Genomic DNA, 12,984 nt, shown 5'->3' with positions numbered 1-12,984 from the left:
AGGGGGCTCCTGCGTTTCTTCGGGGCCTTCCTCAGGCCAGAAAAGCCGAGCTCCACTGCCAGGCCTGCCTCCGTCTCACTGCTTTTGTCCTGTGGGTCAGGGTGGGTTTTCCAGATGGCTCGGAGCTGGTGGCCAGCCAGCTGACTGTCTTGGTTGGAAATGTGCCACGGGCTGCACAGGTGGGGAAGCCGGGGCTCTCGGAGGAAGCGACCAGCCACCGGTCCCAGGCCGCCTGCGGACCTCCCCGGGCGGGCGGTCTGGGAGAGGCTGGGCGGGGACTGTGCCCCTGGTGGGGATGCCAGCGGATAAGCAGACACCAGGTGTGGAGCCAGCCTTGCCTGGGACACTAGAGAGAGGGGCTGCTGGCCAGGGCTCAGGTCAAATCAACGGTCAACACGTCTTCCCCCGGGCTCGGAGGTGCCACGGCCCGCCCCGGGCCCACAGCCTTTCCGTTTCCCACTCAGGGCTCTCCGTGACTGGCCCCAAGTTGCTCCGAAAGACCGGGACAAGGAAGAGTCCCCAAGATTCAGAGGTCAAGGGTGTCACAGAACTGTGCGTGAGGGGCCAGCAGGGGCTGGAAGAGGCTCTGTGGGGGAAAGATGGAAGGCACACCAGGGCGGGTACCACCCTGTGCATCACCCCCGGCAGCTCAGCCTTGGAGACACAGCCGGCAGACCCCGCACCCATGTCTCGGCCACCGCACCCTCGTAACAGACGTGTGGACCCTCTCAGGGTGCCCGGCACCTTCGCAGACACCGCCCCCAGGCACTCCTTCCCCGAGGAAGGAGCAGAAGTGCTCCCTGAGGTTGCCAGTCGGGGCTCCTGACACCACATAAAGCAAGATCTTCCTCTGCAGCCCCCAGGCCCCATCCTTGGCGGGGGCTGCACCTGGGGGCTTCTGCGGGGAAACGGGGGCTCCTCGCCACCGCTGGCCAGGCTCACGGCCTCTCAGTCCCCATGGCCGCCCCGAGCGGACGCTGCACCTCGGCCGGGCCTACAGGCCACAGCACAGCTGCCGTCTACCTGTGAACTTGTCCAGCTCTTCTCCCCTGCGAGAAAGTTCCCTCTCAGCTGCCACGCTCCACGCCCACCAGCAGGGCCGGCCTGGTTTGTGCTCAGAAGGGACTCTCAACAACTTTCAGAGCCTGACAAGTTACCACACATGGCTGCCACGGCGTGAGAAGGAAGCAAAACGATGGGGCTTTCGAGAAGGGGGGCCACCCTGCACGTGGCAGGATTGAGTCCTTGCCACATCGATTCTGATCAGAAAGCACTGATCTTCACACAGAGCCACGGCGAGGCCTCCGTTCACTCACCCGTGCGTCCATGCACTCCACAAGCCTGCTCTTTGCCAGGCAACGGGCCGGGGACTAGGGGGCAGGGGCCGGGGCGGGGCGTCCAGCCCTGGAGGGTCCTCACTCGGCCGGACGCGGGCACCTGGGCTCGGGGCTGGCCGACGCCGCGCCCGGCTGGATGAGGGTCAGAGACGGGGGCATGGGGGAAGCATCCTCTCAGCTGGGCGGGCTGGGAGGCACCGGTCTCACCCACTTGCTTCAGAATAAATGCCTTCTCTTCTCTAACTGGCCTCATTTCTGACCCTCCGCCCCGCTCCCTCCTCGACCACAGAGCCCTGGCCCTTATTTCAGGTAAGGTGTCCCGGGCCCTCAAGATTTCCACTGTCTTTCCTACTGAGCAAAGAGAGGTGAAGTGGGCTCACTAAGTCCCCATGGGCAGGTGTTTGTCAGACAATAGCTTTTTCCAGGAAAGCGCTCTTATGGAGACACAGGTTTTGCAAGGAACCATGGGCTGGTTTCGGATGAAACCGTTTGTTTTGCTAGCACATCTCTCCACTTTGGAACCACGTCTCCCAGTTGCTTTGGCACGGGTAGATGTTTTTGGTGAGGCTGTTAAGAGGGTCAGCCGTTTTGATAATATTTTCACCTGTGACTTGGAGTGAGGAGGTTGAGCCTGGCCCGAATGCTCAAGGAGCAGCTGGACAGAGTGCTCTGTTAAGACGGTGCCAACGTGAATTCTCCCCCTGCGAGGATGTATGGGCCTCCCTGGCTCCCGAAGACCCTGAGCACAGCTCTGCCCCCCGCCCCATACTTCCGGAAGTCAGTCGTGCCCCTCTGTCCAAGTCCTGGCCCGGAGGAACGTGCACTGGGTGGCACCTACAGAGAGAACGGCTGCCCCTCCCACCTCTGGCGATGGAACGGCTGTGGTAGGAGGGTAGCCGGTGATGCTGGCGGCAGCGCTGGGGTCGCTGGGGTCGAGTGGAGAGAGGCAGTGTTGATGGGGGAGGTGACAGGGCTGATGGGGGAGCTGGCAGTGCAGGCAGTGGTGCTGATGGCGGTGGAGGGGGGAGGGGGAGGTGGTGCTGGAAGTGACAGAGGGCGGGGCGATGGTGTTGAAGGTACAGGGTGCCAGCACTCTTCTAGCTGGGACTCAGGGGACAGCGCACGGCGCCCCCCAGTAAATGCTCGATGCAGCGATGAGGCGCGACATTGCATTCCTTCAGTGGCCCCGGGTCCCCCCCGGGAGCGGTTCTGTTGTCCTTCAGCCTGAGCTATCCCCGCTCCCTGAGCTCCCTCTGGGAGCCCTGTTTGAAGGTCTGGGCCTGAGTGGCCAGCCCCCAGGCTCAGGAGGAGAGGGAGAGGGAAAGGGCGGCTCAGAGAGGACCAGCTTGCTGAGTCTCCCACAGCACCCCTGAAAGTCTGGGCGCGTCCCAGCCTCCAGCAAGTGGGCCTCAGGTGTCAACTGGGGGCGGGGCCCGTGTGGCCCTGGGAGGGGCTGAGACCTTGGCAGGCCAAGTGAGGACCTGAAGGGGCCGGGAGCCCCACTCGGGAAACTGAGGACCCAGGAAGCAGCGGCCTGCTGTCACACTGCTGGCTGTGAAGGAACCGGGACGGGGCAGGCCTCCCTCACCCGGCTGCGCTGGGCCCAGCAGGGGCGGACGGCTCAGTGCCCGCAGCCCAAGCCCCAGGCGGTCCGGCAGGGGCAGGGCCGGGGCCGGGCGCGCCCCGCTCCACTCGCCAAGGTGGCCGGGCCGCAGCTCGGGCCCCCAACCCCGCCCGCCGCTCCCGCGGGCCGCTGTCCGGCCTTGGCCGCCGGAGGGAGGAAGCGCTGTCCTCATTCCACCTCTGGCCGCCACGGTGCCAAGACGCTGGCGGCGGCGGCGGGACTCTGCGCGGCGGGCAGCGGCCGGGGCGCAGCACCCTCCCTGGCGCCCCCCGCGGGCTCGGGTTACTCACGTAGAGGCCGGAGTGCTCGGCGCCGAAGAACGGGAAGAGCACGGAGAGCGGCCGCAGCCCGGAGCCGCCGTCGTCCTGCTTGGGGGTGACGGCGTCGCCGCGCTCCGCGCCGAACGGGTAGAAGTCGGCGAGGGCCACCGCGCCGCGCACGCCGCGCGCCCCGAGCCCCAGGGCCGCGGCCAAGAGCAGCGCCCAGGTGGCGCCGCGCGGCATCGCCGGGGGTCGGCGGGCGGGGACGGAGCGGGGACAGAGAAGGACGGAGCGGGGGCAGAGCGAAGACACAGCGGGGACGGACAGGCGACGAGGAGGGGCCGCAGGGGGACGGAGCGGGGCTTGCGGTCACCGCGGGGCGGGAGCGAGGCCGCGGTCGGGAGTGGCCCGCAGGGCGGGCCGGGCGTGCGGGCAGCGCGGCCGCGCCGTTGGTGGACTCCAGAGTCCCGTTCCCGCTCGGCCGGGCCGCGCTCGGGTCGCCTCTCGCGGAGGAAGGCGCCGGGCGGGACCGCGTTCGGAGCCGGACCCGCCCCTGCGGCCGCGATTTAAATATCCAACCGGGCGGTCACTCGGGCCTGGGCGGGGCCGGGCCGGGCCATGCAAATTAGGCGGCTCTTAAAGCGCCAAGCGGGGCGGGAGGCTCAGCCACGGCCCTGCGCCCCCCGGAGGTGTCCTGGCCGGCGAGGAGAGGGCTTTGCGGGCGCGCCCTGCGGCCGGGGCCATCGTCCTCCTCCTCCTCCTCCTCCTCCTCGTCCTCCTCCTCCGTGGGTCCCCAGCCGCCCGTGTGGGGCCGGCCCAGAGGAGATGCCTTGTCCACAAAGCAGTTCCAGGACAGACCCTCAGGCCTGCGTGAGTTGTTGGGCCTGGGGGCAGGCTTCCTGGGTGTCCTTTCAGGCCCCTGTCCCCCAGGGGACCAGGTCACCCTCCTGCCAGAGTGTCGTCGGTCGGGGGCCACCCTGATGGAGCGGTGCTCGGATGTACCCTTCTGGAAGTGCCCAGAGGCCAGCCTCATGCTGCCCAACCAGCTCTGAGGCTTGCCATCTGGTTGTATGTGAAGAGGACCCTGGCCTGGCCTACTTCAGGGCATTAAGCAAAGTTTCTGCCCTGCATGGCCACATCAGGAGAAATGCTGGGGGAGATGATTTAGGGGCCTGAGGAACCCTCACAGTGAGAGAAATCTGGGGCCAACTCCCGGGTAAAGCAGCCTTCGGTCGGGGAGGCTGGTCCACGCCGGCCTGGGGGCAAGTGGACAGATGCCCCGTGGGTGGGAGCAGGCCCTCCAGTGCCCACAACTCAGATTCTGTGTCTCCAGCCTGTGGCCATAGCAGCCCTTCTTCTGCCGCAGGACCTTTGCCCTCAGAGTCAGACTCTGAGTGTTTGTCCTCCACGGGGGCCAGCATCTGGCCACCTCTGGTCCCTAGGGCAAGAGCAGGGCCCGACCCCCGGGGCTTTCCACCCTCTCTGCTCTCGGGTGCCGGTGGGGGCTGATTCGTGAGGACAAGCCAAGCCTGGCACGCCGCTGGCTCAGATGCTGAGTGGGGAGGTGGGGGGAAGCCCTGAGCCAGGCTGCAGCACAGAGGCCAAGTCATGGCCAAGGTCTGAGGAGGGGTGTGGCAGCCTCGCCCTCCTTGGACAGGGAGGGTCCCTCGTGAGCCTCTCTGGCAAAGTCCCGGTGGGGTCAGGACATGACCTCCCACGGTGCAGCCCAGAGGGCAGAGCTGCCATCAGGCTGGTCACCTTGGTGGGAGCCCAGGAGGACGTGCTTTTCCATCTGTGGGTTTTCTGTGGGAACCTGGCAGCCCTCTGCCGTCTGTGCCGTGGGTTTGGGGCCCAGGGGAAAGCCCTCTCCTGTTTGTTTCCTCAGGGGGGAGGGCAGGTGGCCCCTCCCTGACAGGGAGAAGAGGCAGAACTTCCCAGCTTGCACCAAACCATGGGGGGGGGGTTTCCAGGCTGACCTCTGACCCCCTCCTAGACTGGCCCACCTCCTGCAGGGGGTGGGAGGGGGCACACGCCCCGTCCTCCCCCCAGCTGCACTTTCCTCCTCTGGGTAGGCCGCCTAGGCCGAGGAGGTCCCTCCGGGGCACTGCTGACCTTCTCCTGAGCACATGCCTCAGGGGACCCTAGTAAAGGCTCACTTCTGGGCTAAGTTTTGGGTCCCCCTGGGGGCCTGTAGGGGGCGGGGCCCATGCCCTGGGCTCACAGTGGCGCTCAGCAGGCAGACCTTGGGTCGCAACCCCCAGCGAGGCTGTGCGTTTCCAGGCACGGGCCTGCTGACCCTCCACGGCCCTCACCCTGGGCCATTTGCAGCCCCATTTGGGAGACTGGGGGTTAACAGGAGCCCTACCATGCTGGGCATTACATTCAAACACACACACGCACACACGCGCGCACACACACACACACAGACACACACACACACACAGACACAGACACACACACACACACACACACACACCTCCACAGGCGAAAAAGAGAAAAAAAAATTTTTTTTCCAGGTGCTAAAAATATTATCAGGAAATACTTTTCAGCAATGTGCTGTTTCAGGTTCCCCTCCAGACTCAAGGGTGCCTTTGTCTTGGCCACAGAAAGTCCACATTTATCAAAACCAAAATCGTTTTATCAAGCAGGCTCGTGTTCCGCGGCCAGGAAACCCGAGACTACCCAACAGGCCTGTGACATTTTAATTTAGGGCCTGAGTGTGTATGCAATTTAGATGGGGAGCCCCGGACCTCGGGAAGCCCCAGGACCCCGTACCGGCCAAGGTGGGGAGTGTCTCCCCCACCGAACCTGGCCTGGCCGGCTGGTCCCTGCAGGGCTGGGACGGGGGCTCCAGCAGGGCTGCTGGTGGTGGAGACTGGCTGGCTGCACCCCCCCACCCCCACTCTCTCCTTCCCGCCCGCCCCGAGCACCTGGGGCTTCCACGTAGGTGAAACCTCAGGGAGACCCCTACCTGCTCTGGGAATGAGGTCAGGAGGTCACAGGGCCTGGAGGGGCCGGTAGGATCCGGCTCCTGCGGAGGCCTACCCGGCGTGGTCACTACACCGTAAGGATGGATGGGGCCTTGGTGCAGCTGGTTCACTGCGGCAGAGATGGGGGGCCCTGGTTCAGGGTACACAGCTGTCCACACGTGGGTGCGGGCGACCATAAGACTCTCACACGGAAGTCACACGCTCACCATTGGAAATGTTTAAGAAAACAGCAGTTTATCTCCATCAGAAAAATCCTTTTTCCCAAGTATACAACTTTATGTTGAACAAGTAAAAACAGCATCTCCTACATTGATTGAACTTTCATTGAAATATAAAAATCTTACGTCTCCCGGGAGCAGACTGCGCAAAGAGGGTCCAGAAATCGCCAGCGAGAACATTGGTCAAATAGCGCGTGGCTCTCATTTCAATGCTGAGAAATCTTTCCGACCCCTTTTGCATCTGGGGTGTATTCCTCTTTCATCTGTGCACATTTGCTAGGCACCCCCTCTGTGCTGGGAGATTCAGTCCCAAAGGTGTGATGCTGAGACGCCAGTGGCCGCCGCAGAGAGGCAAGTGTTGACACTTTCCAAGTGTCAGTCTCCAGCTTCCGGGTCCTTCCTCCCCACCCGCCAACCCTCAGGTCCTTCCTCCACAAGGGAGCCGCCCACCGGGTCGCGGGGTCACCACGTCGGGGAGGAAGGGAAGGGACTTGCCTACTAAATGCCAGGCCCTGAGCATCAGAGCTGTGTGTGTCTCACGGCCCTACCCTTCCTGTCTGTACCAGGCTCTCCAATGGTGGGGGCAGCTGCTGGGTTGCTATGCGTTCCAATGGGCCGCTACAAGCTGGTGAATATCTGGGTGCGAACACCACCACTAACGCCTCCTTTGCCCAGAGCAGCGTTGTTAATGGGTCACCATGCTCTTCCCCTCTGAGTCTGGGCTGAACTTCAGAATCCTTCTCAACACAGCCAGCAATAATCAGGCAGAGCCGAGAGGCAGAATGAAACCTATTTTTTGTGCAGTTCACAACATATGGCAACTCTGTTACTAGGTTCAGTCAGAAAGGAAGGCCTGACAGGACAGCCTCTTTTAAGTGCGGGATCGTGATTGGAATGGGTGGGCTCCCGGAGCTTTGGCCCTTCTCACCCCCATGAGTCCTGGAAGGAGGAGGTGCTTGGGGGTGGCTGCTAGCACCTGTGGACGCAGGAATTTACTGGGCTGGCTGGTGGCCCGCAGATGTTGTAAACACGTCACTTACAAAACAAAAGAGGCCATTTGGAGAGGAAACAAATCACTCGGACCAGTGTTCATGGGGGGAAGAGAGAGAAAATGCTAACAGGTGAACCAGGCATCGGCCTAAGATGGCTGCCTCGGTCTCCGTGGCAACCAGGGCTGGATTCCCGCAGGAATTTTCCCAGAGTTTATAGGCTGGGAAAGTGGGTGGTTCTCTAACAACTTTAACGTTTACACCCTGATGCCTCTCACGGGCAGTGAGTCACGGGGCGGGGAGCACGGGGCTGGGGGCCGGGTGGCGACTGGACTCTGAGTCCCTTGCAGCCACCTGCCACCGTGACGGCCCTGCAGTTCCTGGATACGGAGGTCCTGCCGCCCCTGTGCGCAGGGATGTGGTAGCTGGGCCCTGCGGGACATTATGTTTTTGGCTCCAGTTGGTGGAAATGTTTTCCACGTGTTTCCCCATGTTTACAGAGCTGAGGGCACGGAATGCAGCCCGTGGCTGCGGAAGCTGGCCTGCTGGGGCCTGGCCGCCGGGGTCTGGCCGGGTCAGCACATCCACAGCGGTGCCAGGGCCGATGCCGGCCGCGGGAGGCTCCGTGCGGCCGGGGAGGGGCGCGTCGGGGAGCAGCGGCCCCGGAGTTGGGGCCACGCCAGCCGGAGGCGGGGGTCCCAAGGGCTGGGGGAGCTCTGTGGTCAGGGGATCAGAGGGTGCCCACTGACTCCCGGCACGGGTGGTGGCTTCCCTGGCCCGGTGCCCCTCGAGCTCGGCCCCCGGCTGAGCGGCACGAGGCGTCGCTTCCCCAGCAGCGGTTCTGCTGCCGGGCTGGTCGGGGCAGTGGCAGCCGGGCCACCCAGGGGTCGGGAGCCGGGCTCACTTCTTGGCCCGGAAGGCCTGGCCGAGGCAGGCTCGTCGCCGCCGCTGCGCTTCCTGGTCTCGCTGCTCCTTCAGGCTGGCCACCTGGGGACGGGGCAGGAGCTCAGGCGGGCAGGCGGGCCCCGTGGCTGAGCTCCGTGACCCGAAGGGTCTTGGTTCCCTCTCTGGGTCTCAGTTCCCTCCTCTGTTCCCTCATCGAGCAGCTCCCCCGAGGCAGAGAGCTCGGAGCCCACGGGGCAGCCCCAGCTGTCACGTCTGTCTGTGTATGTGCACGTGCACGTGTGTGTCTGTGTGGGGGTGTCTGTGTGTGCATACGCATGCGTGTGGGGGTGTGTGGTCAGCACAGGCACACGCTCAAGGCTCTGTCCTGCTTTGTTACTGCCCCGTTGCCCCGTATGCTGCTGCCCCCATCCCTGACCCTGCAGGACAGTGCAGGGGCCACCGCCACAAGGACTGCCATGCGCCAGGCACTGTCTCGGCATTTCACACCCAGCAACGCCCGGCTGAGGGACTGTCCTCACCCCTCTTTATGGGGGGTCGATGGCGGCACGGAGAGGGTGGTGACCCGCCCCAGAGTCCTGCTCCGCTCCTCAGTGAGGTGTGGGGGTGACGGAGGGTAGTATGGGGTCCCCTGGGGATGGCCTGGAGCCCCCCGGGCAGTAGCGCTGCTGGAGGACCTCGGGCTGGGGCCAGGCGGGTGCAGGGACCCTCCCCTCCCTCTGCACCCCCGCCGGGCGCTGGGTCCCCACCCACCTGCTTCTCCAGCACCTTCACCCGCTGCTGGTGGGTCCTCTCTCGGGACGCCAGGGCCTGTGCAGCCTGTACTTGGGCCCCGTGCAGCTGCTTGGCCCCCACCGCCAGGTCTCGCTGGTGCTGGGTGGCCAGCTCCTGGAGCCGCTGGGCATAGGCCTGCTCCAGCTCCACCTTCTGGACCTAAGGGAGACCCCAGGCACCTCACTGTGGCCTGCCCACCCAGGGCTGTGTGGAGTCCCGGGGCAGGCGTGTCCAGCCCTCCCCTGGGGACCCCCAGTTGGCCCGGCTGCCCTCTGCCGGGGCCCAGGGGCCTGGCCAGGACCGGAGGGTGAGCGGAGGGTTTCGTAAACACATTCGGGCCCCGGGCCTTGTCTGCTCCGGAGCCCCACCCACAGGCCGGCAAGGTGAGCCTTACATCTGTTTTAATGGCATCCTAGTTTCCACTTGGCTGGACCGGGGGTCCCAGAGGCATCACAGGCTTCTTCTTGCCCCCAACCCCCTTGCCAATTCCTTGCCTGGCGATAGGGGGTCTGTCCAGTGGTGAAAGGGGAGATACCCCAGAACACACGGGAGCGGCCCCTGGACCTGCCTGTGGGCCTGCCTGGCCCTGGGTTTCCCACACTCCTCCCTTCTTCTGGTCCATGCACTGGCTCACGGTCCCCTGATGGCCCCCCCTACTCCCACGGAGCCCATGGAGCCCTGAGACCTGAGGTGTCGCCCTGGTGGACCCCTTTGTTGTCTGGGGCTGCGTCTCCGCACCTGTTCTGTGCAGGAGTGGTCCAGCCCGCCCTTCCCATCTGGGCGTGTGCATATGTGTGTCCAAGCGCACGCGCATGAGACAGAAGCACTGGGACCCACACCCACCTGGACACGCCCAGCCCCGGGCCCCGGCCCACTCCCAAGATTGGGGTGCATGGAGCCCAGCTGGTTTTGCCTCAGGGCCCTGTCCGCTTCCCGGTGCAGGAGGCTCAGGGTATGGTCCAGCGGCTCCTTCTCGGCCCCCGCCCTCGTGTTGTCCCCTTCCCTCCTCAGCTCTGGCTGCAAGAGCAGAGCCTGCCACGGTCTCTGGCAGGGGTGTGAGCTCAGGCCAGCCTTGTCCCTGGAGAGCACGCGGGGTGCCCCCGGGAAGGGCTCCGGATCCCCTGAGAGCTGGCAGGGTCGGCGGGGGAGGGAGCTCCTGGCCAGGATGCCCAGGGCCTGGGCCGTCCAGCGTGTGGGGCTGCGGTGAGAGTGAGGGCGGGCCACCAGTCACGCTGCTGTCCTGCTTCGGAGCAGCCGCGTCTCCTGGTACCTCCAGGCCCCTGCAGCGCCGCTCCCAGCCTCAGGGAGCCTCTGCCCGCTGCATCCTGGCACCCCTGCACCTCAGCACCTGCAGCCGGCTCACAGGCCCCAACCACTCCCTGACCAGGTCCCAGCCAGCCTGTGTCCTCTGTGTTCCTGTCCCCACGGTCCGTCTTCCTTGGAACTGCCCGCTGCTTGAGTACAGCCCCCTTCCTGGCCCCCATCCTCACCACGCAGGCACAGGACGGCGGGGGGAAGAACTGGGGGTGAATGTTGGGTGACCGATGAAACAAACGTTTTTGGTGGGAAGGTTTGGGAGCTCCTTTTTGCCCCCTTGTGGATGGTCCCTTTGGAGGAAGGAACTGACACTCAGGGCAGGCCTGGCCCGTCAGCCACTGGGGCAGGATGAGAATCTGGGCCCCAAACCAGACCTCTCCACTTCCCCGGCTCTGGGCCGGCTGGGGCAGTGGTCAGAGGGCCAGCCCCAGCCGCTGGAGGCCCAGGCCTGTCCTCGCCTCGGAGCCCTCTCGACCTGCCCGCTCGCCCTCAGGTTGGACAGGGCCTGGTCTCTCGGGGGGCCCTGGGACACGGAGGATCGGTCTCGAGCGCAAAGTGACGGGAGCCGTGGCTGGAGTGTTACAGAAGTAGGGGATCCTTTCTTCTTCAGGACTGAGGAGAACAAAGGGTGCCCCTCCACTGAGAAAGGAAGTCCTGTTTCTTTAAAAATCTAGTTACACTCCTGGACTTGCATGTTAAAAAGAGAAGAGAAAAGTGAAATCCAAAGTAAATAAACGGCTGCATCCGGGTTTCCCCTCCTGAGACACCAATAAAGGGTTTATGGGTTTTCGGGCCCCTCACAGCTGACCTCCTGGAATTCATTAGCTGTTCCTCCTCTCCCCCATCTGGGCTTCAGGGACCCGAGGTTGGCTCTGCTGCCCGGGGCAGTGCCATCTCGGCCTCCCAGCCCCCAGGCCCCCTACCCCGAGCAGCCACGGGAGCCCTCGGCTTCCCCAGCTTGGCACTGGGCCTGCCCTTCGGGAGAAGCTGCAGGGTCCTGGTGACCATGCCCGGCTGGACAACCCTTCTTTGTGAGAGGGCAAGTGGCCTTGTGTGGACAAGCTGGCCGCTGGCTCTCAGTGACTGTCCTGATCTGCTGGCCTCTGTGCCTCCGTCCTGACCCCAGTTCTGTCCGTAGGGTCCCTGCCTTCCACGGCCACCCCACTGACCCGGCCACTTCCCTCTGGAAAGCCGTCCTCTCCCCGAGCCCACCTGAGCTGGACAGTGTGCACATGGTGGCCAGGGCCTGCCCGGGACATGTGTCCCCAAGCACATGGGGACACGTGACCCGGGTGGACGCTCTCCTGGAGGCTCCAGGCCTGGCAGCTCTCACCGGGCGGGGCCACGCTGTCCTCCCTCGGGGTGCGTTGGCCAGTCTGCTCTGGAGGCTGTCCGCCGCGTTGGGGGGCCGCCATCACCCCCGTGGGGACCCCCAGCTCTTAGTTCTGCACTTTGCTCCCGGCACAGTGAGACACTCTCTCTCCTGCCCCTGCTGTGGCCGTGGCCTCTGCCTCTTCTCCGGCCCTGGGCTTGTCCTTTTCACTCCTTGCTGGTGTCCACCCCCCCAACCCCGGCATCTTTGTCCTTCCAAGTCTGAGAGCCCGGGGCACTGTCACCTCACCACTTGTCCCGTGGCCACGACTGTGTGCTGGCGAGGCCAAGCCTGGCCCCTGTGGTGCCCGGGCCCTCCTGCCCTGGGCTGCACTGCCCAGACAAACCCCGCCCCCGCACAGAGCCATTCTGCGCAGGACCTGGCAGGCAGATGGCACAGTGACAAGCTCAGGGCTCCACTGGGCCTGAGGTGGCCCCTGCAAAGTCCATGGGCTGAGCCATGTAACACGGACCCTCCACCTCCCTCTGAGAAGGCCTGGCCGGACACTGCCACCTGGACCTGCCGTGGGGGACGAACCCTCCCTTCTCGGCCCAGTTCCCTTGACACAGCTGAGCCCAGGCCGGCGGGGTCCACCCACACCTCCGCCCAGGGCCAGTGTTGCGGTGTGAGGGACAGCAGCCGTACCTGGTCCTCTGTGCCACGCCGGCAGGGCCGCGTCCCTGTGCCTGCACGTGAGTCCAGCTCCAGGCACGAGGGGACAGGCAGCGAGACCTCTGCCCAGGTGTGCTCACACAGCCCCCGGCCACCACCTGCCAGGCCGCCCGGGCAGCAGGACCCAACCATGCCCTTGCCCCAGAGAGGCCTTGGGAAGGCCGCCCTGCTCTGGGGTCCAGGACTGAGCCCCTAGCTCTCCCCACTGCCAGGACTCCTGCTTCCCCCCACTCAGGTGGGGACACTGAGCCTGAAGGGGCGGGTGCCTCGGGTGCCTGGTCACCAGCCCAGTGCAGGCTTTCCACCTACTGCCCGATGGTCTGTCTTCCCTCTGGACTCCCTGTCCTGCCCACACCTGGGGGTGCTGAGAGGGCATCAGAATCCCAGGCCTGAAGCCCAGCCGCGCACTCCGCCAGGGTCAGCTGGATGGGCCGTGCCTGTTCCTACCGGGCAGAGGCAGGACATCGAGGCCAAGGGAGCTGCCTCTCAGGCCACGTGACCTGGGAGGTCCCTGCACAGAGCAGGCCT

At 64.9% G+C, this 12,984-nt stretch overlaps 2 protein-coding genes across 2 annotated transcripts in view; both read right to left on the bottom strand.

Annotated features, from left to right (window-relative positions):
- SNED1 (sushi, nidogen and EGF like domains 1) overlaps positions 1-3,464 on the bottom strand; it is an 89,175-nt gene extending 85,711 nt beyond the window's left edge. The window contains exon 1 of the mRNA XM_024124544.3: positions 3,252-3,464. Within this exon, the coding sequence (XP_023980312.1) occupies positions 3,252-3,464 (213 nt within the window). The remainder of the gene's footprint in view (positions 1-3,251) is intronic.
- Positions 3,465-7,706: 4,242 nt separating this feature from the next.
- CROCC2 (ciliary rootlet coiled-coil, rootletin family member 2) overlaps positions 7,707-12,984 on the bottom strand; it is a 58,878-nt gene continuing 53,600 nt past the window's right edge. Inside the window, 5 exon segments of the mRNA XM_028497199.1 lie at positions 7,707-7,920; positions 8,323-8,405; positions 9,075-9,254; positions 9,939-10,293; positions 12,766-12,899. Coding sequence (XP_028353000.1) covers positions 7,707-7,920; positions 8,323-8,405; positions 9,075-9,254; positions 9,939-10,293; positions 12,766-12,899 — 966 coding nt within the window.

This window comes from Physeter macrocephalus, chromosome 2 (genome assembly GCF_002837175.3).
Source record: "Physeter macrocephalus isolate SW-GA chromosome 2, ASM283717v5, whole genome shotgun sequence".
Lineage (NCBI taxonomy): Eukaryota > Metazoa > Chordata > Mammalia > Artiodactyla > Physeteridae > Physeter > Physeter macrocephalus.
This window is presented reverse-complemented; position numbering and strand designations above follow the sequence as displayed.